The sequence below is a fragment of the Leucopleurus acutus genome (genome assembly GCF_964270905.1).
Source record: "Leucopleurus acutus genome assembly, chromosome: X".
In the NCBI taxonomy this organism is placed as follows: Eukaryota; Metazoa; Chordata; class Mammalia; order Artiodactyla; family Delphinidae; genus Leucopleurus; species Leucopleurus acutus.
The window spans coordinates 61,505,202-61,532,795 of record NC_139148.1 but is presented as its reverse complement, the minus strand read 5'-3'; the positions used below and the strand labels follow the sequence as shown (position 1 = coordinate 61,532,795).

Here is a 27,594-nt window from a genome sequence, read left to right as displayed (position 1 = left end):
ATCCTTTTTTTTTTTTTTTTCTTACAGGAACGAGTTGAGGCACAGATTGGTGAGGACATCGTGAGCTCTGTACCTTGGCACACGTTCTTCTCTGCCTGTATCACCCTCCCCTCTGGCCCTGGGTGCCTAGCTAACACCCACTCTTCCTCAAGACTTGGTTCAAACACCACTTACTCTTGTGGGTTAGGTGTCCTCTGTGCTCACAAAATGCCTAATGTATTCCTCTATCATTTATTTGACAAACTACTGAGCACCTACTGTGTGTCATGCATTGTTCTAGGCACCTGGGACACATCAGTGACCCAAAATTCCCTGCTCTTGTGTGTAGCGATTAAGACGTAGCATTTATTTATTCAGCAACTATTTATGGGTCACCTATGTGTGGGGTCCTGTGTGAGGCGTAAGCTGTTTTAAGGTCGGGATAATTGTTCAGCTTTATCACAGCTTTGGCCTCCTCCCTTCCCCCCATGGTCAGTGCCTTGTGGACACAATGAATGTTTTCTGAATGAATGAATAATGAAATGGCCGAGGTCACACTCGAGATGGAGCTGGTACCGAAACCCTGGTCCCCTGATAGCTAGAGCTCTTCCCCACCCCACCCCCCGCCCTCTGCTGCATCAGCCCAAATCTTTTAAACCATCACCTCGGGTGGGAAAGGTCAAGAAGGGACAAGATTAAGGGCTGGGTCACCTAGGCAGATCTATTTTGGAAAAGGGGGACCCACCTTATCAGGGACCCTCTCTGGGGAGAGTGGGGAAGTCGCCAGCTTCTCATTTCCCTGCTCAAAAGCTTGGGGCAAGCAAGAAGAGGCCCTCTCCAGTATGGCCCTGTTGGCCCCATTGCTCTGTACAGGGACTGATCTTTTCTTTTTTTAAACATCTTTATTGGAGTATAATTGTTTTATATTGTTGTGTTAGTTTATGCTGTGTAACAAAGTGAATCAGCTATACGTATACATATAGCCCCATATCCCCTCCCTCTTGTGTCTCCCTCCCACCCTCCCTATCCCACCCCTCTAGGTGGTCACAAAGCACCGAGCTGATCTCCCTGTGCTATGCGGCTGCTTCCCACTAGCTATCTGTTTTACATTTGGTAGTGTATATATGTCCATGCCACTCTCTCACTTTGTCCCAGCTTACCCTTCCCCCTCCCCGTGTCCTCAAGTCCATTCTCTACGTCTGTGTCTTTATTCCTGTCCTGCCCCTAAGTTCTTCATAACCATTTTTTTCTTTTTTTAGATTCCATATCTATGTGTTAGCATATGGTATTTGTTTTTCTCTTTCTGACTTACTTCACTCTGTGTGACAGACTCTAGGTCCATCCACCTCACTACAAATAACTCAATTTTGTTTCTTTTTATGGCTGAGTAATATTCCATTGTATATATGTGCCACATCTTATTTATCCATTCATCTGTCGATGGACACTTAGGTTGTTTCCATGTCCTGGCTATTGTAAATAGTGCTGCAATGAACACTGGGGTGCATGTGTCTTTTTGAATTATGGTTTTCTCAGGGTATATAGCCCAGTAGTGGGATTGCTGGGTGTATGGTAATTCTATTTTTAGTTTTTTAAGGAACCTCCATACTGTTCTCCATAGTGGCTGTATCAATTTACATTCCCACCAACAGTGCAAGAGGGTAGGGACTGATCATTTTGAGGTACATTTCACTTCTGTGTTAAAAACAAGCGTTTTCGTTAAAAAAATATTATGAAATAGACCCTCAAAACATTAAAATATTTACATTCTGGCCCTCTACAGAAAAAGTTTGCTGACCATGCTCTAAACTTTGAGAATACACCTGTGAGATCTTGTGATTTTTCTCTTAGGTTCCAAATAAAGTTTATTTAAAATTAGGTTTTTCTTTCAAACCTGTAGCACATTCTCAATCTTCTGTAACAAGGTCAGAACCGGAAAAAGAATGCCAACAATAAAGTGACTATTTTAATAATCTATTAAAATACATCAGATATAACTTTATTTTGCAATATCAGGAAAATAAATATATTAATTGTTTCACACACACACACACACACACACACACACACACACACACACACACACCACCACACACACACAAAACAAAGCCACCACTGGGGCTGCAGAGACCTCCCCCCCCACACACACACCCCGCCTCCGGGGCGGGATCTTTCCCTCTGAGCCAAACGCGGTGCCTGCCTTTGGCAGCTGGAGCGGCTGCACTGCAGCGCCCTCTGCCGGACGCGGGGCGGCTCTGCCGCTCAGCCGAGCTGGCGAGGAAGGCCGGCGGGGGCCGGGCCGCTTTCGAGGAGCCTCATGTTCCGGAGGAGCTGAGGGACCGTGACTCATCCCTCTGGCTGTGCCCGCACAGGCCGCCCCCGCAGGCTCGCCGCCTCTGCCAGCGCCTGGTGACGCACCAAGACGCGCGGAGGTGCTCTGCGCACGAAAAGCAGCCCCGGGCGGCCTCGCGACAGTGGCACCTGCTCCGCCGGCCCGGGCCCCGCCCTGCCTGAACCCCCAACTTGGGGAAGCTTCCGGCCCTGGAAGCCCCACTCATCTCCACTCTCACTGAGTCTTCATCGCTAACCTCGAATAGGGGTTGTTTTGTTACACGGCCTTAACAGAATAGGAAACTGAGGGCGACAGAAACGTGAAGTGAGGGCCAGGGTCATGCAGCAGCTAAGACGCAGAGGAGAGACTAGATGAACCAGTTTTCTCTGACCCCAAAGTTCAAGGTGTGCTTTACCCAGCATCAAGATGCATTGTCCTCCTAACTGCCCCCCAACCCCACTTACAGACATACACAGGAAGGGAAGGTTGGGACGTATCATAAGGACTTCGAAAGTCAAGCACTATAGTAAACATCTGCCATTTTGGAAATAAAGGAAAAGCTGTAAATGGCATTTAAGAAGAAAGTCAGGTGGACGTTAAGCCTTGATTCTGTCAAGATGTTTTATTAGGAAGCAGAGGACATGATTAGAGCTTTGAGTTCGGAAGATGCACCAGAGGAAAACAGATCAGAAGTGGCCCCTGAGGGGTCAGTAGGGCCTAGTGCTTTAGTGCTCAGTAGGGCCTAAATCAGAGTCATGAAAGTGGGGGAAAAAAAAGTACAGATCCAAAAGACATTGGGGTGGGAAAAGGCTTAATGATAGATTGGATTTTCAAAAGTGAGGTTAGTAAACTCCACATAGCACTTTGTACCTCTCCTAAGGTATTACTGCACTTGATTTTGCCTTCTTTATTAGAGTGATGTTTTGTCGGCCTTGTTAGATGTTAAGATTCAGAGAGTGGTGCTGGTAGCTCAGGCCCCACCCCTGCCTTGGAGAACATGACCTTGTGGGGGAGAATAAAGATGTCTGGGGGCAGTGTCCATCCTGTCAGCTGAATGGAACATAGGTGAGGGCAGAGCTGCTTGCCCAGACAGCATCTGCACATGGGAAAGAACCCCTAAACCAGCCCCTACTTCCTCCTTAGGAAAAGTTTGGAGGGCTCCAGCTAAACTCCAAGGCTGCCTCATACTATTAAATATCCTTCTTGGGCTTACAGTTTGCTGAAACACCTGAGCAGGTAGGTTGAGCTGCTCTAGCAGCCCCACCCCAAGCCAGGCATCAAGATCTGTGCAACTGGCTGTGAGTACCTGCTACCAGATAGTAACACTGAAGGGGCACACCTCTGGGCAGGCAGCGTGGCCCTTTTGTGATAGAATACACCATTTTTATACAAGGGTAAACTATCCAGTCATCAGAACACCCACCAAGACAGAAACCCCATGGGACTTGGGAGTGTTTTCTGGGAGTGAACCCAAAGGTAGCCAGATCTGCTTCCAAACCCACACTGTGGTCCATCCAGAACATCAGGCCCAATAGGCCCAGATGCCAACCCAGCCCGTCTTCCAATATATACTGTATATAGATGAACATGGTGAATGAGAGCACCTTGCTGGGAACAGGTGGTTCCCTAGTTCCTCAGGACCCCACTCCATAGACACCAGCATGGAAGAGGGGGCCACTCCTAATTCCTGGTACTTTCCATCCTTCACCATTCATACTTGCCGTTATCCTGGGCTCTCCTGGATAAAAAATCATGACCCCACTGTCTCCTAATGTTACCATGTGCTGCTTGTCTCCTTCATCTACTCCCCACTTCCTTCCTTGAAGTCCAACAAAGTATGTTATCAAGCCAGAGTTTGGGGGGGTTGTTTCTTTTTGATCAGGAAAAGGAGTTGCCCCCACTTTGGGAGTACCAATGAACAACAGCCCTAGTGCCTAGAGTCCATGTTTCCAATAGATATTTACCCTTGGAGCCTAAGCGTAGGCTTTCACAAATACACAGAAACAAGTGTGTGTGTGTGTGTTTGTGTAGGAGGGGCTTATGTGTGTTCTTTAGCCCCTAAGCATTTTTCACATGGGCTCCAATATTCTTCATGAAGGAGGAAAAGTTGTGTGGGGAAAAGTAGAAAACATGTCAATTCTCCCTAAATTAATCTATAAACTAATTGCTGTTCCAATCAAATCTCCACAGGAATTTTTCATAGAACTTGACAAATTGATTTGAACATCCATATGAAAGAGAATATGTACAAGAAGAGCTAAAACAGTTTTGGAGGAAAAAGGACAATGAATGATGATTCATTATATAAGGTATCAAATCTATAATAATTAATAGGGTGTGGCATTGGCACAGAAATAGACAAGTTAATGAATAAAAGAGAACAGAGAGCTCCCTAGCCAACTCATGTAGGATATTAAATAAATAATATGTCATTTATAAGTCTGTGGTGAAAGGATGAACTATTCAATAGAACAACTGGTTTTCCATTTGAGAAAAACTAAATTAGATTTCTGCCTCATAGTACATGCCTGCACACAGGCACACAGGCACACAGATACACAGACATTCCAGATAGCTCAAACAACTAAATATGAAAAAATAAAACATACCTATAACCACAATGAGAAGCATGTAGGCATATATATTTGTGACTCTGGTGTAGAGAAATCCTTTTTAAACAACACACATACACAACACAAAAGCCATGAAGGGGCTTCCCTGGTGGCGCAAGTGGTTGAGAGTCCACCTGCCGATGCAGGGGACACGGGTTCGTGCCCCAGTCTGGGAAGATCCCACATGCCGCAGAGCGGCTGGGCCCGTGAGCCATGGCTGCTGAGCCTGCGCGTCCGGAGCCTGTGCTCCGCAACGGGAGAGGCCACAACAGTGAGAGGCCCGCATACCGCAAAAAAAAAAAAAAAAAAAAAGCCATGAAGGAATGCTTGATAAATTTGAATCTACATCAGAACATTTCTTAGATGAAAGACACCATCAATAAAGTTAAAAGACAAATGATAAATTGGGGAAAATATTATTTGCTATATATATTATATAAAAATTAATCTCCATACATAATTTCCGTAAATCAATAAAAAAGGCAGACAACTCAAAAGATATATAGCAAAGTATATGGTCAGTCAATTCAAAAGGAGAGTTACAAATGGTTAATAGACATTTGGGAAAATTCACAACCTCTAGTAATCAAGGAAAGGCAAATGAAAAGAACCATCAGATACCATCTTTCACCCATTACACTGATAACTAAAAGTTTGATTCTATCAAGTGTTGGCATGGAGCTGAGCAAAACTGATACTCTCATACACTGCTGGGTGGAGGACAGGCATCACAGGTAGGAATTTGGTAATACCTATTAGTATGTAAAATGCACATCCCCTATTACCCAGCAACTCTACTTCTTCGCATCTATCCCAAAAAAGCTCTTGCACGTGTACACAAATGTTTATTGAATGGATTCTTATTGAAATATCAGCTGTCAAAATTTAGAAACAACCTGAGTTCATCAAATGGGTAAGTAGTTAAATAAACCCTTATAAATGTCATACTCTGCAAAATTGTGTAACATTTTAAAAGAGTAAGTTAGGACTTCTGCTTCTGGGAAGATGAACTTTTGTCCCCCGATTCCCTCACTAAGTAAAACTGAAAACTAAGTACAACTGAAACTCTTGAACATTATAAATAAAAGAGACACAAGAAGACTCTGAAAGGTGGAGAGAAGGGACACCAGAGAGACCTCAGGACTCGAGGAATGACACGGTGGTAAGTTCCCTGGATTTGTTTTGCCTCATGTATCTCAGAGTTGGAGCTTAAAAAGCTTGCAACATGGAAACACCAATGGGTGCAGACAAAAAACAAAAACAAAAAAACCTATGTCTCTAACCAAAGGACCAGAAAAGGCGGTATACCAGCCAGATAGAAAATTTTAGACACTAACTGCTCTAGTACAGCCAAACATCACAGGAAAAGAAAAATGTGGCCCCAACCCTCAACCCCACCTGCAAAGAAAGGGTTGAAAACACAGACTTTCACCCTTGCTGAACTGTAACCAGGGGTAACCTCCATACTGGGGTGATGTTGAAGAAGGCTGAGTGGGGAGCTGGGATGCACCTACTAGACAGAAAATCAGCAAGGATACAGAACTCAACAACACCCTCAACCAACGGTTTCTAATTTAACATTTATAGAACACTCCATTCAACAAAGAAGACTACACATTCTTTTCAAGTGCCCATGGAACAAGCTATGTTATACCATACCCTGTGCCATAAAACAAGCCTTAACAAGTTAAGAAAAAAACAATTGAAATAAAATGAAATGTATTTTGTGACTGCAATGGAATCAAACTAGAAATCAATAATAACAGAAAGATAACAGGAAATATCTAAACACTTGAAAACCAAACAGCACACTTCTAAATAATCCATAGGTCAAAGATGAAATCTCAAGAAGAATTTTAAAAAATACATTGAACAGAATAAAAATGAAAATACAACATAGCAAAATTTGTGGGATGCAACTAAAGCAGTGTGTAACTGGAAATTTATAGAAAAGAGGAAAAGTGTCAAATCAATAATCTATGTTTCTACCTCAAGAAACTAGAAAAAAAGCACAAGATAAAGCCAGAAGAAAGGAAATTAGGAGCAGAAATCAATAAAATTGAAAACAGGAAAACACTTAGAGAAAATCAATGAAACAAAGATCAGCAAAACTGACAAACTCCAGTAAGACCTACAGAGAGAGGGAAAAAAAAAAGAGAAAACACAAGTTATTAATATCAGGAACGAAATGAATATCACTACAGACCCTTCAGACATCAAAAGGATAATAAAGGAATAAACACTAAGAACAACTCTATACACTTAGAGAATTGTGATGAAACTGACCAATTCCTTGAAAAACACAAATGCCCAAAACTCACTCAGTAGGAAATAGATGATTTGAATAGCCCTATCACTATTAAGAAAATTGAATTCATAATTTTAAAACTCCCAAAAAAGAAATACCCAGGTCCCATGGTTTCACTGGAGAATTCTACCAAATGTTTAAAGAATTAACACCAATTCTACACAATCTCTTCCAGAAAATAGAAGAAGAGAAAATGCTTCCCAAATAATTTTATGAAGCTAGTATTATCTTGATGCCAAAACCAGATGACAGTCGCACACAAAAACGAAAACTACAGACAAATATCCCTCATGAAAATAGAAGTAAAACTCCTCAACACAACATTAGTATTTAGAATTCAGTAAGAATTATACACCATTATCAAGTGGAGTCTATTCCAGAGATGCAAGACAGTTTCAATATCTGAAAATAAGTCAATGCAATCCACCATTTTAATAGACTAAAGAAGAACAATCACACAATTATATCAATCAATGCAGAAAAAGCACTTAACAAAATCCAACACCCATTATGATAAAAAGAAAAAATAAAAACCCTCTCAGAAATAGGAAAAGAAAGGAATTTCCTCAACTTGAAAAAGAGCATCTACAAAACACTTAACAGCTAACACTAAACTTAATGGTGAAAGATAATGCTTTCCTCCTCAGATTGGGAACAAGGCAAGAATGTCTGCCCTCACCACTCGAATTCAACATAATGCTGGAAGTTCTAGCCAGTACAATCAGGCAAGAAAAGGAAATAAAAGGCATACAGATTGAAAAGGAAGAAATAAAACCGTCCCTATTTGGAAATAATCTGACGGTATATGTAGAAAGCCCCAAGGAACTACAAAACAGTTTCTAGAAGTAATATGTGAGTTTGGCAAGGTTGCAGGATACAAGATACGCATACAGAAATAAATCATATTTCTACATACCAGCAATGAACAAATGGATGCCAAAATTTAAAAATACAATACCATTTACAGTTTCTCAAAATAAAATGTTTAAGTGTAAATATAACAAGACACGTATAGGACTTGTATGCTAAAAACTACAAAATGCTGAAGAAAGAATTCAAAGAGACCTAAATATATTGAGAAATATACTGTGTTCATGGATTAGAAGACTCAACATAGTAAAGATGTCAATTCTCCCCAAATTTATATACAGGTTTGGTGCAATTCCTATCAAAATTCCCAAAAAATCAACTTAAAATGCATCACAAACTAACCTTATTTTGGTAATCATTTTGAAACATATATATGTGCACCAAATCATGTTGTACACCTTAAACTTACACAATATTATATGTCAATTATATTTCAATAAAGCTGAAAAAATGCATCACGAACTTAACTGTAAAACTATAAAATTTTTACAGAAAGGAAAATATTCGAAATCTAGAGCTAGGCATACAGGCTAGATTTTATACATGACAATCAAACAATGACATGAACAGATAATTCATTGAAAAGGCTATATGGATGGCAAATAAGCACATAAAAAGATGTTCTATCACTTGCTATTAGGGACATGCAAATTAAAACCACAATAAAATATACTACATACCTATTAGAATGGCTAAAAATTTTTTAAAATGACCGCACCAAATGTTGGAGAAGACGCCAAGAAATTGGATCCCTCATACATTGCTGATGGGAATGTAAAATGGTATGGCTATTCTGGAAAACAGTTTGGCAAGTTACTTTAAAAGCTAAACTTGCAACTACCATATGACCCAGCAATTGTACCCTTGGACAGGTATCCCAGAGAAATGAAAACTTCTGTTCACATAAAAACCTGTTACATGATTGTTCATAGCAGCTTTATTTATAATAGCCCCAAACTGGAAATAATCCATATGTCCTTCAACAGGCGAATGGATAAACTATTTGTGGTACATCCAAGCCATGGAAAACTACTCAGCAATTAAAAAAACAGACCGTTGATACCCACAACAACCTGGATGAATCTCCAGATAATTATATTGACTTAAAACCGAACAATCCCTAAAGGTTACATACTGGATGATTTTATTTACATAACATTATCAAAATGACCTAATTTTAGAAATGGAGAACAGATTAGCGGTTGCCAGGGGTGAAGGAGGAGGTGGGGGGTGGGGAGAAAACTGAGTGTAGCTATGAAAGGGCAACTTGAAGGATCCTTGTGGTGATGAAAATGTTCTGTATCTTGACTGTATCAGTGTTACTATCCTGCTGGTGATATTGTCCTATAGTTTTGCAAGAGGTTGTCATTGAGGAAAACTGGGTGAAGGGTATATGGGATCTATTATTTCTTAAACTGCATGTGAATCTTCAATTACCTCAAAATGAAAAGTTTGATTGAAAAAGAGTGAGTTAGATCCATGTGTCCTGACACGGTAAGGTTTCCAAGATACATTGTTAACTGAAAAAACGCAAGTTACAGATCAATATATACCGTGTAATACCATTTATTTTTAAATACCCACATACAACCAAACTATGTATACATAGAAAGAGATTAGGAAGAGAGCACTCTTTGCTGATAACAGTGGTTGTTACCTCTGGGGAGCAGACCTGGGGAGGGAAGAGGATTTTAACTGTAGCTGGACTGTTTGATTTTTTTCACAATGAGAATATCTTCATATACCACTTGTATAGTAAAAACATTATCCTGGACACAGCTACAGAATACTAGGAATTCAAACCTGTTTTGCTTGTCCTGATCTGACCTATCCCTGTTTCACCACCACTGTGGCCAGAGGGCCCAGCTCACATCCCCCTGCCCTTGAGCCTCAAGGAAGTGCCTCCTGGGCCCACCTTATTTGGAAACAGGCCCATTAGCACTACTATTGAGGTATGGATGTACCACCCGGAAGGGCCAATGTCCCCATGACTGTGAATCTACCCACTGCTGCTGACTTAAAAATACACAAAGCTCAGCTCATGCTAACCAATGCAACAGCAGTTTCCATAAGGTTCGAGTTGACAAACTGTCATGCAAGTTTCGATGCTGAGGGCACCAAAGGCCTCCCCACCCTCTGACTTGAAATACCGCAGCAGCAGTCGAGCCTCTTTGGAGAAAACTGAGAGCAGCAGGCATGAATAACAATTGAACACCTACCCCCAGCTGTGCCTGGCTGAGAGCAGACTCACCGTAGGGGGGCCTCTGAGAGTGCTTCATTCATTGACAAGATATTTATTGAGCACCTACTGTATACTATTCTAGGCAGTGATAATAGCAATGAATCAAACAAAGTCCCTGCCCTCATGGAACTCCCATTCTAGTGGGGGAGCAGATGATAGGCAAGATAAATAAATTATATGTTATGTGGTATTAAGTGCTATACGAAAGCATAGCATGAATGGATGTAAGGTGTTGGGTGCTGGGGGCTGAAATTTTAGAAATGGTGGCCAGAGAAGGCTTCACTGAGAAGGTAACATTTCAGTGGAGGGCTGGAGGGAGTGAGGGAGCCAGATACAAAGCTATGCAGAGGTTGTGCACATTTTCCATTTGCCCCTCCAGATCTTGTCCACCCTTTTCCACCCAGCTTCGTGCCTTGGTAGGCTGACCTGTATAGACTGCATCGACAGGTTCCCTCGCCCTCTGGCTTCGGGTTAGGTTTGACCAATGGGAGGCACCTGCAAGGAGATCAGAAGGAAAGAGAAAGTGAGATTTTTTTCATCAGCTCTCGCTGTGCAGGTTCATCACGGGTTGGCTGCATCCCTCCACCAAAGACCACAATTCCTGTCAGGTGGCCTTCTCCATACAACAACCTTTCCCCAGTTCCCATAACCACTCTCTCCCAGGATCCTGACTGATACACTAGGATAAAGCATTCCAGGCAGAAGGAAAAGCAGGCACAAAGCACGAATGCGCCTGGAAAGCTTAAAGAATGATCAGGAGACGAGTGTGGCTGGGATGAAGGAGGTGACGGAAGGATTTGTAGGAGATCATGTCAGGGAGGTAAGGGGGATGGCAGATTCTGAGGGCCTCGCAGGCTACCCTAAAGACTTTTAATATGAGTGAGATGGGGAACAATTAGAGGATGTTGAGTAAAAGACTGACATAGACTATGTTTTAACAGCATCATTTTAGGAGACTAGTGACAGGCAAGAGAGGATGATGGCTTGGACTAGGTGGTAGCAATGGAGGTGGTGAGACGTGGTCGGATTTGAAATAGATTTTGAAGGTGATGCCGAAAAATCCTGTTCACTAAAATGACCAGAGCGAAAGCCCAAACCCAAGATCAGAGACTTGTCACCTCTTAACACTGAATATCACTGAAAATTCTGTCACTCCGCAAGATTTCAGAAGGCCCTGCATGCGGCTCGATAATCCTAATCCATTACCACTTGTGTAGGACACACACCTCTAGGCCAAAGGCCCAGCCCCAAAGTTTCCCAGAGTGTACCTGACTCCAGAACAATTCCATAAAACTATCATCACAGACTTTCTAGCCAACCTACCCCACCCTAAAGCCACAACTCTATGGGGGTTGTGCTGTGTGCCATTGTGCCCCCAATTGGGTCCAGCCTCTGCCTCCACTGGCTCCTCCGTGAGTTGGCCTAACCATGTCACATCAGAATTCTGGGAAACACTGTCCACACCTGCCCTGTTCCTACCTCCTGTCCCCTGCTCACCATCACTCACAGGCTGGCAGCAGATGGATGGCATCCATCAACCACTGAGCAGATAGGGATGGGTCCCAGGGATAGTCAGAACACAGTGTGGGCAACATCTCAAAGGTACCATGATTTTGATAAGGATTTTAAATTTTGCCTGGCAGCCATCAACCAGATCACTGGCAGATCATTGGGAAGAAAGAGAAAATAGAAATCTCGGCTCCACGGGCTAAAAGCCCCCAGCCTGAAGTATCTTCTGGGAAGAAAAGCACCCTGGCATTTTTTGAGTGCACACTGTTGATGCTCAGGACAAGGCCTATTGCTTCATATTCGTGAACACCCAGCAAAGGCACCCAGCTGCAAACTGGAAAACAGCACATGATTCTGAGGACTCATTCCAGAGCCAGGAAAAACTGATGGTATTTTGTTTATGTTCAGAGAAATCAATCCAGAGATCAGCCCCACAGCCAAAGTCAGCAAGACCAGGGAGAAAATTGCTGCCAATCGGGGAGGGGATGAACTGCACTGGAATCCTGGATCCAGGACTTTGAACCTATGTGCCCTTGGGTAAGATTCTTAACCCTCCAAGGACCTCAATTTTCTAACCTGTAAAATAGAGACGATACCTACCTCACAGAGTTGCATTAAGGATCAAAAGAGCTTGTGTGCGTAAAATGTGTCTGGTGTGGCCTCTGGGATACTAGCAGCTCACTACATGTTGTTTTTCTTCTCGTGTCCCCTTATCTTTGGCAAGAGCCAGGTCAGTGGTATGGTGCAACTATGGAGTTCCAGTGGCCCCCGTTGCCCTTAGGAAGATCTCTCTGAGGAATTCTCTGGCTCTTTTATGCCAATGCTGTTTTTTGCTCCTTACTAAATGGGCATCCTGGGCAGCTGGCATTTGATCCCAGCAGGATGTGATTCCATGCACAGCTGGTCACTGAAGGGCATTAATGCCTATTAATTAACCGTACATTCAGCTGACCTGCCTAGGCAGCTGCTTTCATTTCCAGAGTCCCAAATCTTTTCTTATTCCGTTCCAGGTTGTTTGAATTTCTATGTATGGAAAGCTGTTGAAGCAGACCGTGGCTCTCTCCTCTCCTCTTTCATCCTCTCAGCCTCTCCTCTCTTCTCCATTCAGCTCCCTCTGCCTGCCCACACCTTGGCTCTCCATCTTTTTCCTTCTCTCCCTTAGCTCTTTCACTAACCCTCATCCGAAGACAGTGCTTATGGAGAGAGCAGTTAAAAGTGGCTCAAGTGGATGCATTGTCAGGCTTGGGGGAAACCACTGTACTTTCTCTTTGCCCTGTCCTACCAGCCCATCCCCAAGCCCACTTTCCCGTCCCTTCACACTAGGCTGGGTAATGGGATGACAAAGCAAAACATGGCTGCCGCCCTCAGGGAACTCTCAATCTAGTGGGAGAGACAGAAGCCCCACAGTGTTATGAAGAGCTGGAGAGGGAGGTACAGAGATGGGAAAGTGTGCTGGCCTCTGAGGGGTGGGGGAAAGCTTTACAAAAGAGCGGAGGCTTGAACTCAGCCTTGAAGCCTGAATTTATTTTTCCAAATGGAGAGGGGGTCAAAGGGTATCCCAGGGGAGGAGGTGGCATCGGTGAAAGAAGGACAGTGTGTGTTTGGCGCTCTGTGTGGCCAGATGGTAAGGTCTAGGAGATGAGCACCAACAATCCTTGAAGGAGAATCTGGAGCCAGCTTGCTGGGCAGCGTGACTGAGGGGGTTAGGGTGTGAGGGTGGACCCTGTGAATGTTGAGAAGGGACGTGATGAAAGCCAGGTTTTAAGAAGATAATTCTGGAAGGCAGAGAGACCAGAAGAAAAACGGAGGCCAGTTAGGAGGCTGCTGCAATGGTCGTGGCATGAGCAGAGGCCCTGAACTAGGGTGCTAACCTTGGGAATGGAAACGAAGGGGCAGAGGTGCCCCCAGGGCCTACTTCTCCAGCTTCAGCCTCTGTTCTGAATGCATTCTTCACCTTTTCCCCAATATCTTCTCCCTTGATGATCTTAACGGATGCTGGGTCTCAACCCTAAGTCCCACTTCAAAGTGGATTTATCCCAAATCTATATCTTGAGGTTGACTTCTAACGTACACCTGGGATCAAATAGTGGCTGTTTTCTGAACATTCTCAAAATACCATCTCATCATCTTATCATGTTCAAAACTGCCATCAGGGTGCCTGCAGCTCAGCCCTAAGCCAGCCCGAGGAAACTGTGGACCTAGGCTACCTTACAGGCTTCTGGGGCCTAACTCAGCCACTGAAGGATTATTTTACACCTTTCTGGGACAAATTTGATTTCCCAGTTCTAAACCACCAATTCCATGTGGACTTGGAGGACTCAACACGTTCATACCTTGGGGATGGCCTTCCTTCCCTCATGTCCTGTCAAGTCCCTCAGCAGTGGTCCTCAGCCCGGGGTGGGTCCTCCCAGCCCCTGGAAGTATTTGGGAATGTGTAGAGGCATTTCTCGCTGTCACAATGACTCCAGGGTGCTAAGTGGGCCAGAAGTCAGGATGTTGAACATCCTGCAATGCACAGGACCATCCCACACTGCAAAGAATCGTCTCACCCCACGTGCCAATAGTACTCTCACTGAGAAACACTGTGACCACGAGCTCAGTTGAGGGCAGGAATTCTGTCTATTTTGTTCTCTACTGTGTTCAGCAGAGTGCACAGCACATGAGGGTGTGCAATGAGTGTTTGTTAAATTAATAAATTGACTCACCCCTTCATATAAGCAACACCTACTGAGCATTGCGCTGGTGCTGGGGATAGAAAAACAAACAAGACTTGGGCAGTGCCTTTGTCCCTTAGCCAGCCTTAGCTGGGAAGGGTAAAGATGATCCTGAGATGGAGGCTAAAAGTCAAGAACACGTCACCTTCCAGAACTACCACGCGGTCCCTTCCTAGTGAGCAGAACGTACTGCCAGTTAAATGATGAATTGAAACTCATTCATTCATTCAACCAGCACTTGAATAGCACGTGAACTTTTTGAAGTACCTTCTCACACATGATCTTGCTGGAGTTGGCCTGGGAGGAGGGGAGGGTTAGGGCGGGGGCTGGAAGCGGAGTGGAGGCCTGAGAGGTTCCTGCCCAGCTCGGGCTGGAACAGACAGGCCCAATCAGACAGTCTCTTGGGACTGGGGGGCGGGTCTGGTGTAAATGGAAATGTGTGCCACATGGCCCGAATTGCAGAGGCCGGCCTCAGGCTCCCACAGCCCCCAAACACTTCCAGATGGATTTATTTATAACTCCCAAAGCAGAGGCAGCACTCCGTTCCTTTTCCTCACTCTCCTCCCCACTCCTGGAGCAAGGCTTGGCCGCCCCTTTCCACTCCGGAAACCAGCAGGAGATGGGAATGTGCTGTACTGCTCAGCCCAAGTTCATGGTCACTGCCTGTCCCCTAGGTGGCAACAGCAGCTCACTGTGTGGGTGCCGGCTAAGCTGGCCATACTCCTGCCGGCCCCCCTGCCCCCCCCCCCCCCCCCCCCGCCTCTGTGGGCTCTCTGCTAAATGGGTGGTGTGAACTGGTCATGTTCACTCTGGTAAGTTTCTATTCCAGACTTGCCTCCAGTTTGTAAAGCCAGTCACACCCATTTCTTCTCATTCTCTGTCTCTGGTAGATTCTGAGCTCCCTCCCCTCCACCTTCTCCCATAGGATACTGCTTCTCACTGTACAGGCTGCCAGAGGCTTTGGACTCAGATGTTTTCCAAATCAGGAAACTGAAGCTCAGAGAGGTTGAGTGACTTGCCCAAGGTCACACAGCATGTTAACTAGCAGAGCCAGACATCTAAAGCCCTAAGCTCTGTCTCTGATGCTAGTGCCTCCTGGACCTCAAGTTTCCTCATGTGTGAAGTGGAACAAATGCGTGGCAGGTGGTCTGGTTGGAAGTGTGGGCTCTGGAACTGCTCTGTATCGAGTGTGTGCTGGTTCTGTCATTTACTGGCTGGATGACCTTCGATGAGTCACTCTTCCTCTCTGTAACTCAATTTCTTTATCTTTGAAAGATTAAAGAGAGAATGGGGGGCTTCCCTGGTGGCGCAGTGGTTGAGAATCTGCCTGCCAATGCAGGGGACACGGGTTCGAGCCCTAGTCTGGGAAGATCCCACATGCCGCGGAGCAACTAGGCCCGTGAGCCACAATTACTGAGCCTGCGTGTCTGGAGCCTGTGCTCCGCAACAAGAAAGGCCGCGATAGTGAGAGGCCCGCGCACCACGATGAAGAGTGGCCCCCGCTTGCCACAACTAGAGAAAGCCCTCGCACAGAAATGAAGACCCAACACAGCTATAAATAAAAATTAATTAATTAATTTAAAAAAAAGAGAGAATGGACTGAAATGGTTTAGCACAGTGTCTGGCCCATAGTAAGCCCACAATAAATAATAACCAATATGATAGCTTATTTGCTCAGTTGCATCATTAGAAAGCTCACAGCTCCCATCTCTTAAAATATGGACCAGGCCCCATACAGACATCGCCTCGTGACTCCTCACACTATACAGAAAGAAGTAAACTTGGGTTTGGAGAGATTAATGACTTGCCTAAGGCCACCCTTGTAGGAATAGAGGAGGGGCTTGAACCCGGTTCTAGGTGAGTCCAAGGTTATGGATTCCATGTTTCTTATAGTCCTATAAACTCCTATAGAGTCTGAAGGATAAAACCCCCATATGAATCCTTTGCCCTGCCTCTCCCACACGACCCCTGCCCTATCTTGCCTCCTTTAGGACTGGCCCAGGAGCTCCTTCTGTCTGAGCATTTCGGTGGCCCTAAGCAGGGCCTGTGAGCACATCAGACCTAGAGGAACCTGGGGCTGAAGCCTTCCCGCTTCCCTCCTCTCCTAGCCACAGCTGGAACTGGTGGTGGCTGGAGGGGGCAGGGTGGCAAAGAAGGCAGATGAAGCCTCCAGGGTCAAGCTTCTAGATGCACCATATCTGTTTCCTGTACAACCTCTGTGCCCTCAAAGTTACTCAGAACCAAAGTCTGGTGAACCCACCTCTCTGCCTCCACGGGTCCAGACAAATTTTCCTGCAGCTGTTTAGCAACACATGACACCAGATTTCTGCCCCAGCGGGAGTCTACGGTATTCTCACATTCCTTTCTGCTTGCTGCTGCGCAATGAAACATGCATCATTTCTGCATGTTTTCCCATCCCACACCACACATCAGTACCACCAGTGATGGCATGAGGGAATAGCACAATCTCTGTGCACATATGGGCAAGGAAATAAGCAGATGCTTCTCTCAGTTGAACGTGACTCACCAAAGGGGCTCCAAATGCCATGAACAATTAGGTTCAATCTAGCTGTATGTCCCTCAGCTTTTCAGTGAGCTGCCCAGGAAGCTCAGAATTCCTGATAGCCCAAGAATAAGTGCAGAGTTACTTCATAAATGCCCAGCACAGAAAGGACATTTAGTAACTGCTTAATCTCTATCCAAACAAAGTAACTCTCAAAGTTTGTGGACAAACATTACCAGAGAGTCCCAGGGGCAGCTCCTCTCTGCTTCCAGCATTGACGTTTAGGAAAGATTCCTCATCAAGCACAGGCATTGGCCCTTACCCCAGAAACGACCAGATCTCCAGCCCCAGCCCTACTGCATAGGCTCTCTGAGCCTCGGTTTCCTCCTCTGTTGTTCTGAGGCATCTAGCATGAGTCAGGTACATTGATACTTTCTCAACAGACAGTACGTTTATAAAGCTTTACCTTGGAGTAAAAGTAAAGTTTTACACATTCTAGAGTCATCTGGAGGATGATTCAGGAAATTCTTTATTCTCTCAATACTTATTGAGCATCTACTAGGTACAGAGATGCATGGGAGAAACAAAATAAATTCAAAATAAAGTTTCTTTCCTCCAAGAGACTCTAATACAGCTGGACATTTAGATAAGTGTGGAATATTTAAGAATTTCTGAATGTCTTGAGGAGCCAGGCAACTACTATAAATGAGTGAAGGAGGCTGGAGTAATATAATAATAATAATAATAATAGGGAGTGGTGGGAACTGTGGCGAACTGGAGAGCAAGAGCTCCATCTAACAGGGAAGCCATCACCCCAATCCAGCTAACTACTAACCTGTGAGAACGCAGAGCCAGTATTACTAGACTTCTCTGTTTTTCAAAGAAGCCAGAAATCCAGATTGAATGGAAAGATTACTAATTGTGACTTGTTAACAAATAATTTAGAAAAGAAACAAACCACAAGCAGACTAAACCAAACATATCTGTGGGCATTATTCGGCCCACCAGCCACCGGTTTATGACCTGTCCATTATGGTAGATGATACACTGTCAAAATAAGTGTTACTGACAATAAGTTCTGGAGGTGCTCAGAGGAGGACGTGAGTCCCTTGGGTTGGTATAATCTGGAAAACTTTCCTCAAGGTGGTCAGATTCAGACCAGGCCCCAAAGTGTGGGTATGAATCTGATAGGCAGAAGGAAAGGGCACAAGGCTTTTGGCAAGAATAGATGGGGGAACCAAGAAGGTTGTAGTCAGAGCTCAGAGGTGGTGAAGGGGTGTATCTGGCTGTTATGAAGGCTTCTTGAGGGAACGGCAACCTCTGGCCTTTGGTTGGTCTCACTGGACGAGGTTTCTTGTGACCAGAATCAGGAATCTCAGAGTGGAGGAAACAAGGGAAGATAGGGAACTACTACTTAGAGGGTCTGATTCTGAAAAGCCAGTCAGAGAGTAATATTAAACACAGACAGACAGATGCCTCATCAGCAGGCATGGGGAAAGGCCATTTTAGTAAGTCCCAGGACTTTTCTAGAATACAGCAATGCAAAAATCTGTGAGAAGCACAAATAAATAATGCAGGATCCTGGCTAGTGACTAGAAACAGGTCCAGAAAGTGGGAATGGATAAACCACAGTACGATGAGACGTACCATGTAGGAAAGGGGGCTCTGGCCCCATACAAGCACTGGAGAAAGGAAAAAATGAACAGGAGCTTTGAAATAGCCAGCAATCCACAAAAATCCTGGAAACTATTTATAAAACACTTTAGTAAGAGCCAAGGTAAAATATATGTCCAGGATTAAAAGCCCCAGGGATTAGAAACCATTCTCCCACAGGGCTCTCTGGCAGCTGGGATAGTAATGGAAGGAAAGAAGGCACTTTACCCAAAGTGGAGGGCATGGAGACGTGTGGCATGCAGGTGTCAGGGAGAATAATATCGGCCTTCTATCGGATTATGTAACCCCTAAAACAAGAGGCAAGGTAGTTAAGGGTCATAGAAGAAGAATAAGTGTGGTAGGCAAAATTATGGCCCCCCCCCCAAAGATGTCCGTGTCCTAAATCACCAGAACCTGTGAATATGTTAGGTTAAATAGCAAAGTTCAGAAATAAGGTTTGCAGATGGAATTAAGGTTGCTAATCAGCTGACCTCAATATGGGGAGACTCTCTTGCATGTAGTAGGTGGGCATAATGTAATCACAAAGGTCCTTATAAAGTGAAAGAGGGGGGCATGTGAGGCAGAGTTAGAGAAGGAGATGTGACAACAGAAGCAGGTCAGAGAGATGGGATATGAGAAAGACTCAACCGGCCGTTACTGGTTTTGAAGATGGAGGAAGGGGACAAAAACGAAGGAGTGCAGGCAGTGTCTAGAAGCTGGAAAAGGCAAGTAAACAGATCCTCCCCTAGAAGCGCCAGAGGGAATGCAGCCCTGCCAACACCTTGATTTTACTCCAATGAGACCCATTTCAGAGGTCTAACCTCCAGAACTGTAAGACAATATATTTCTGTTGCTTTAAGCCACTAAATTTGTGGTAATTTGTTACAGGGGCAATAGGAAACTAATACAACTAACTCTGAACTCAGATGTAGGGTTTAATCCTGACTCCACTATACAGCAATTACTTGACCTTGGTCCAGTCATTTAACCTCTCTGAGCCCTAATATCCTCATCTCATCCTCAGAAATGATGTCCATAATACTTACACTTCGCAGAGTTGAGGTGAAGAGCAACTGAGATGATGAACATAAAAAAGCTAGCACAGCTTGGCACAGAGAAGGTGCCCGGCAATGTTCTTTTCTTTCCATCAATGCATTTGATGAAATAGTAATTGATACCTAGGATGAATGGTGTTCTGGTAAATGTTTAACCACTGGCTTTTTAAAAAATGCATGCATGTATACACACACATATATATATATGTATTTACTTATTATGTAAGAAGTGAAACACACAATTTATGAATAACAATGAAATAATACTCTATTGCAAATTCCATATAGCCAATTGATTTTCATACAATGAGTTCATTAATTTTGCTGAACTCTTACATCCATAGCCATCCTACAGCTGAAAAAGAAGAGTGAGTGTAGTTCCTACATGAATGGTGGTTGATACTTTCATTTATGTTAATGAGTAAGAAGAAAGTGAAATGGTGAAGAAGTGTTGGAACTTGACAGATTCATCAATGATTCAAACAACTCCTTTGCTGAATCAGATAGTAGTTTCCATGTACTGGAAGCATATTTCTTCAATTTTTGGGGTGTTATTCATGAAGATGGACATCATTTCTGAGGATGAGATGAGGATATCAGGGCTATAAATATGAAACACTTTTAAGTTTGATGTACATTATTTTTTTTCTCTTGAAATACAGAATTTTATTTAGAAACTGTTTAAAGTAGCAAAAAACCCTGTCAAGACAGACCAGGTGGAAAATGGCTTCCCAATAAAATGGAATTTTAGGGCAACAAAAGTCTAAAAGGCCACAAAAGAGAAATAGCACCACTGTTATTTGAACAATGGCTAGTTACTTGCATTTTTTGGAATTGTTAATCACTGAATCTGGGTTTTCCTCTGAATTCCACACAGAGCATGCACTACACAACAATTTTATCATAAAATACCTGCTTGCTACACACATTTTAGGACAAGCTACCACCAGAAACAAATCAATACAAATACATCAGGGGCAGAACAATCTCAGTAGTGGGTAACACATTTTGCAGAATTCTGCCGAACAAAGGAACTGAATAGGCTGTGGGCAAAGCAAATGAGGGAGTTAAGGAATGAAATATTTTAAATATTAATAATTAACTCAGACATGGTACTGTATTTTCTGCAAAAGAAAATTAACATTTAGTAACACGCTAACATTTTTATCTCCGAAGAGATTAGTGCACTGGCAAAGTATTCCGATAACAGTGGAGGGCTGGGGACAGCAGGTACCGAAAACACCCAGCCTTGCAGATCCCAAGGTAGCAGTGGCCTTCCTTCACTGATCACTCCCTTTGCCAGAGGTCCGGAAAGAACCTGCAGCATGATCACCTGCCTGCTGAACTTCCACTCTAAGCAGCAAACTTTAAGGAGCCAAAGAGGAGTCCCCAGTGGGCAAGGGGAGCAGAGAAGAGAAACATGTTAAATGTAAACTTAAAAGACAGTAAAATGGGACACAACCCCCATTCAAATCCCAGAGATGCGGGCAAGTCCCCAAAAGTAGTTGTTAGATTTAAAAACTGGACACACCTCATTTCAAACAACAACAACGACAACAACAAAACACAGTACATAGAAATATCAGGGATAACTGGAAAAATCACCAGAGAAATGTTCTATGAAAATCAAGCTCTTCGACTCAACACGTCTCAGGGCTGAAACACACCCTCTATTCATCCAGGCAACAATGCCTCTTGCTTCTTATCAGGGATGCAACTGGTCAAGGACACTAAATGGCTTTACAAAGCAACTTTTCAAACTTTCCTTTTGGGCCAAGGTCTGCGCCTATAAGGATCAGGCAGCCCCGTGAGGGCTGGGAACAGCAGCTCCCAAAGGTTCCAGGTTCTGGCCCTTCCTTCCCAGACACAATGTCAAACACACAGAAGCTCCTGTCATGTTACATTTTACATTTTGAAATATGGAAGCATCTTTTAAATACTCTTAAGACATTTATTTATTAAAACGTTCTCTGTCAAGATTTCACATTAGCTTAAAATTCAAACCAGTCTTTACACATCTCTACTGAGGTCTCCCCCTTCTCCAGCCATCAGTGCTACCAGCATCCACACAGTGAGCCCCATGGTCAGCCTCTTTGTTCCCTGGGTGAACCAACTAGATGTTAATACTGCTCTGCTACAAGGTAAAAGCTCCTAACTCAAACTTATTGGAAAAGGAGTGAAACTTCTGCGAAGTGCACTTTAAGAAGAGGTACTTTTTGCTTATGAAAAGAAACCAGTGAGTCCTCTAAGAATAATAAAAGGGAATATTTTACAGTTAAGCACATGATTTGGAGTGAAGAATTCGGATGATGCTCAGCTGGTCCAGGCTGTTAATACTCTTCTTGTTCCTCCTGCGGGCCCCCTTCATCAGGTATCACGAAGCCTTCATCTGTGGCATAGAGAATGTCCACAATCCTCTGCAATACAGGGTTGTTTTCCCCCTCGTTCTCCTGGCAAATCAATTCAATGTTCCTTAGCTTTCCAAAGTAGAAATCTCTCTCTTTCTCCAAGTCTTCGATGGTAAGTTTCAATACGTTGACCTGCTGCATCAATTCGGCTGCTTCGTCATCCCAGGTCCCCACACCAGGATTCTTCCGCACCTCGCCCGGGCCAGCCTTAGGGGTTGCAGTAGTTCTGTGTGTTGCCATGGGCCTCTGTGGAGCTGCACTGCTAGAGCTGAGAGGCTTCTTCGGTTTGTTCAGAGCTGGAGCAACAAGGGAGGGGGCCACCGCAGTTTCTTGACCTTGTCTGGCAGCTACAGGGTCATAGTCTTTCCCATCATAGTTTGCATCAAAAAACTTCTTGAACCACTGAACGAATTCAAAATTGTCCTGAAACTTTCCTTTTACTAATTTGTCCACAGGAATTATTTTGTCAACACCCATCCTCTTAAAACCTGCTTGTAGTATTTTGAAGTTCTAGATGTATTCGTGTTCTAGCTTAGCTTGGAATCTCACTTTCTTCAAGGCGATGGAGCCAGGGAACAGCATGTCCATAAACTGACAATAGGCAGCCCCTGAGCACAACTGTTCAATCTTTGTCAGATTCAACTGCAGAGACTCATTGATCCAGGCCAGCATGTCATGTCGACTGAGGTTATCACTGGTGACCGACGTTGAGTACACATTCACTGCCATCTTCCGGCTCCGGTTCCGTCTTCGTTTCGTTCAAACCGCCTGACCTAATGTACATTATTAACATTTTCTCCATCACTTTCTCAAGGCTAGAGTACAATGAACAAAACAAGAATCTTTCCCCTTATGTTGACATCTTACATCATTATAAAACATGTCAAAACTGAGAAATTAACATTAATAACTAAAGTATAAAGCTTATTTGGATTTCACCGATTTTTCCACAAAAGTCTTCTCTCTGTTCTAGGATCCAATCCAGGATCCCATATTGCATTTATTCGGTCACTTATTTGGTAGAATATCCCTCATGTTGGCTTGTTTTCTGTTTTCTCCTATAATTTAATTTTTAACAATAGCTGCGTTTAATAATTGGCTCACAGGTTTCCTAAATATTGAACAATTGGCTCTCATGAGCCACAAGCCCAAGCCAGCTCTAGCACACCACTACCTAGGAAGCTCTAAGCAAAACCGACAATTCATTTGTTTTTTCCATCAATTCCACTAATATTTATTGAGCGCCCTCTAGGGGCTAGTGCTGGAGGTGTGGAGATAACGGAAACGTGCAGTCCTTGCCACTGAGAAAATCACAGGTTAGGGGACGTGACTGAGCAGTAGCAGATAGCACCCCTAGAGCAATCAGGGCTATGATGGGAGGGAATAGGAGGTGCTGGAGCACTCAGAGGTGGGAGGGACCAACCCTGCCTGGAGAGGTCAAGGAAAGCTTCACAAAAGGAGTAAAGGATGAGCAAGAGCTCCCCAGGTGGGACGCAAGGAGATAAGACGACTGTGTGAGCTGAGTCTTTTTTTTAAAAATAAATTTATTTATTTTTGGCTGCGTTGGGTCTTCGTTGGTGCAAGCAGGCTTTCTCTAGTTGCAGCGAGCCAGGGCTGCTCTTCGTTGCGGTGTGCGGGCTTCTCATTGCTGTGGCTTCTCTCGTTGCAGAGAACGGGCTCTAGGCACGTGGGCCTCAGTAGTTGTGGCACGTGGCTCAGTAGTTGTGGCTTACGGGCTTAGTTGCTCCGTAGCATGTGGGATCTTCCCGGACCAGGGCTTGAACCTGTGTCCCCTGCATTGGCAGGCAGATTCTTAACCACTGTGCCACCAGGGAAGTCTGTGAGCTGAGTCTTGATGTGTGAGTGAGAATGAGCCAGTCAGTTGAGGAAGCAGAAGGAAAGCAGTCACCATTTATTCTTTCATTCTATAAGCATTTATTAGGCATCAATTCTGTACCAGGCTCTGGAGATGCCCAAATATGTAATGAATAAGGGCATTCAAGTGTGACAAGGGTTGTGATGGTGGAGACGGTGCCTGGGCTGTCTTGAAGATGAGGTGGTGTGTGCACATGTGAAGGTGGTACCATGAAGGAGCATGGACATAAGGGCACTGGCCAGACATCTCCTCCCTGGGAGTGCAGAAGAACCTAAGAGTAAGCTCTCAGGCTTCTACCATCACTTCACCTAATGCAACCAACAGCTTTTGCCAGAGGACAACTAATGCCAGAACCTTTCAATTCAGGTACAATATGTTCACACCCCCCTCTTTCCAGCCCCTCACACCCAGAGCCCCGTGTACAGACCTTTGGGAGCTACACTTAGCAACTGACTCCTGCCTTGGGCAGATGGCATATAAATGCTCTCGGGATGAGGTAGTGTTGACCAACTCAAGGCAAGGGCTCTTGACCTGGGATCAAGAACCCCCAGAAGAGCTCCTATGTCCCTTTCTCAACCCCCCTAGAGATATACCTCAGCCACTCTATACATCATTATACTGCTTTATTTTCTTCATAGCATTTATTACTATCTGAAATTAAGTCTTTTCTTGCTTTTGCCTGTCTCCTCCCACTAGAATCTCAGTTCCTCAAACATAGAATCCTTGTCTGTCTTGTCATCAATATATCCCCAGCTCACAGCTCAGGGTCTGGCCCATGGGGGGTATTCATGAAATATTTGTGGAGTGGACAAGTGAACGAATGAATGGGTGGATGGATGCTATTATTCAGATTTGAGGGTTGCATTCCTAATCCTCTGTGGCCCAAATTGTTTCCCTCAATTTAAAATCCGTTGCCTGTCTTTGGTGCTGTGAACTAAAATGTTGCCTGGATGTTGCAGCCATCAAGCCACCACATTACAGCTGCCCCTAAGGAAACTCAGGATAGAAAAAGGATGCCTGCCATCTAGCAGTCAACTGCTGCAGCCACCCCCGATGGTGTACCCTGAGGAGACTCAGGATGAGAAAGCACAGGATACTGGCCCCAGATAGCAGAGGTGCATATCAAAGGAATGATTTCAGTGAGCCCAGACTCTTGTATCTTCCCATACATAGAAAGCGCTAAATTCCTTAACTTGAGATATCTGGTTTTCTTCCATTAACAGTAATCTTTTGATGTTCCGACTACCTGGTCTTTTGTTGCAAAAACTCCTGTATATCCTGGCTCACCCCCTTGGCTCTTAGGAACAGTTTCTCAGCATTATCTGAGATGCTGTGTCCCAGGCTAGAAGTCCTCAGAACGTCTGCTGAATAAAACATAACTCTCAACTTTTAGGTTATGTGTTTTTTTCCAGTCAACAGTGCCTTGACTCTAAACTTGAACCTTACATGGAGGAAGAAAACTGACATGCATGAAATTCAGAGTGCTCCTCTTGGAATTGTTGTGAGAATGTGAAAGATAATGACAACTAATATTTGTTGTGTTTACTAAGTACCAGTTCCCATTCCAAGCACTTCAGATGCATTCAATAAATATTTGTCGAGTCTCTACCAGGTGCCAGGCACTGTTTAGGCCTTAGGGGTATAGCAGTGAATAAAAGACAAAGTAATCTCTACTTTTAGGGACCTTAACCATTAGCTCATTTAATCTGAAAACAACCTTGAGATGCAGACCTTGTGATCAGTCCCATTTTAAAGATGAGGAAACTGAAGCACAAGGTTAGATCACACAGCAGAGCCAGGCAGTCTGGGCCCTGAGCCTGTGTTCTTAACCAATAGGCTCCCCTGCCTCCTGAAGAGCTATTATATAGGGAAGTGCTTGGCAAACTTTGAATGACTTTGACAAATTTGAGCTCCTATTTTTCTTGGTGGGAGCATGGTGTGGGGAGGGGGCAGGAAAGAGACTGGGCCAGGGAGCTCAGAGGATGCGTGGAGAGCAGTGATCCCGGAGGTGCCTTTGGTACTACTTAGGCCAGGAGAGCACTAGCTGTGTCTCTGGAGTCCCCACTGGCCTCTTGCGGGGGCTGTCAGACTTAGCAGACTCACACGGAGTAAGGCTGCATGAAAGAGGCTGCAAGGCCTCCTCACCAGCATGTACTTGCTCTTTGTGGATTTTTTTTTTTTTGGCTAGAGTCCTGTCCTGGTTCCCCTTCTACTGATTTGTTGCCCTTATGGGGGCCCTGCCCCACCCCCCCTGCATAGTCCTCCCATTCAGCCTCTCAGCCCAAGAAGACAAAGGAAAGTTTGGCCAACCCCCACTGGGCTTTTCTGGTTTTCTGTTTCCATTGGAACAAAGAACTGCTCACCAAGTGCTCTCTGATCTTTGGAATGAGAAAGGAAAATAGTTTATCACATGGAGTACCCCCCACACACCACCCCCATCACTCACTGGTCTCAGCCTCTCAGGACACCCAGATTCCTGGCAAGGCTAGGCAGGGAAGGCGCCTCCCTTCTGCTCAGCCTTCAGGGAGCCGGCAGGGGAGTGATGACTTCCATCTGGGCTGGCCTGCTTTCCACTCCTTGGGCTCCACCTGTGTCCTAGATGGAGCAGAAGGAAGAAGGAAGCATCCTCCCTCCTGCCTCTCCCACAGCTCCAACCACACAGATGAGCCTCCTAGACCTTGGTCAACAGATTTCCAAGTGATTCCTGCAGAAGGATGAGAGGTTGCTTGGGGCCTTGGGCAAATTCCTTAATCCCTCCAAGACTCAGTGTTCACTGAAAAATGGGTCGAAGAATGCCTGCTTCATAATGTTATTGCAAGGATTAAAATTTTAAGTGAGAAATGTTTGAAAAATGCTAGGCCCCAACTAGACTAGGTAGAAGAATTTAGTTTGGTCTAGGAGAGGAGATGGCATTGCTCCAGAGATGGGCCTACCTGAGTGGTAGGTGTGGTAGAAACTTTTGCTCTGGAAAGTGGAGTAGGACGTCCTCCCAACTGCTGGGCTCTGCCAGACTTCTCCCTTGCACCAGGCCTTTGGGTCAGAGCCAGATACCCTTTGCAGAGCACCGCTGGCTTGATCGAATGTGGCTGACGGGCAGCCACCCCATCCCCCATCATTATGTAACCAGCTATACCATGGTGTCTTTATAGATGTGGGTTGAAAAGAAGATGGCACATTGGAAGAGGTCAAGAAAGCAAAAGGGAATGGCAGGGGTGAGGTCCTCTGCCCTTGTGTCCATGGGGCCTGAGTTGCAAACCCAGATGGCCAGGCCCTCACTTTACCCCTTAGAGATGATCACAGATCCCTCACTTTATCAAAGAGTAAACTGAGGATCATAGAGCAGAAGGGACTTGCCCAAGGTCACCCTGGCTAGACCTGCTAACTTCTATGGACTAGTGGGCTCTCTGTTTCCCCTATACAACCTGCTCCTGTGAATCCAGGTCACATGGTCCAGAGATGGCCCAGAGCAGCCTCACTGATCCCCTCAGTCTACCTGTTTATTCAGTAAGTCCTCATTGAGTGCCTACTATGCA

The 27,594-nt window shown here is 44.6% G+C and overlaps 1 protein-coding gene and 1 pseudogene across 4 annotated transcripts in view; both read right to left on the bottom strand.

Annotated features, from left to right (window-relative positions):
• Positions 1–27,594, bottom strand: part of NHSL2 (NHS like 2) — a gene marked incomplete at its 5' end in the record, with an annotated part of 266,811 nt that overhangs the window by 132,330 nt on the left and 106,887 nt on the right. For 2 of the 3 annotated variants that reach the window (XM_082865000.1, XM_082865001.1), the window contains one exon: positions 10,770–10,838. The exons of the other annotated variant lie outside the window; for it this stretch is intronic. In XM_082865000.1, coding sequence (XP_082721126.1) covers positions 10,770–10,838 — 69 coding nt within the window. The remainder of the gene's footprint in view (positions 1–10,769; positions 10,839–27,594) is intronic. 3 annotated transcript variants of the gene reach the window in all.
• Positions 21,639–22,914, bottom strand: LOC309978492 (microtubule-associated protein RP/EB family member 1-like; annotated as a pseudogene). The gene has a single exon. The product of its transcript is annotated as a microtubule-associated protein RP/EB family member 1-like (transcript).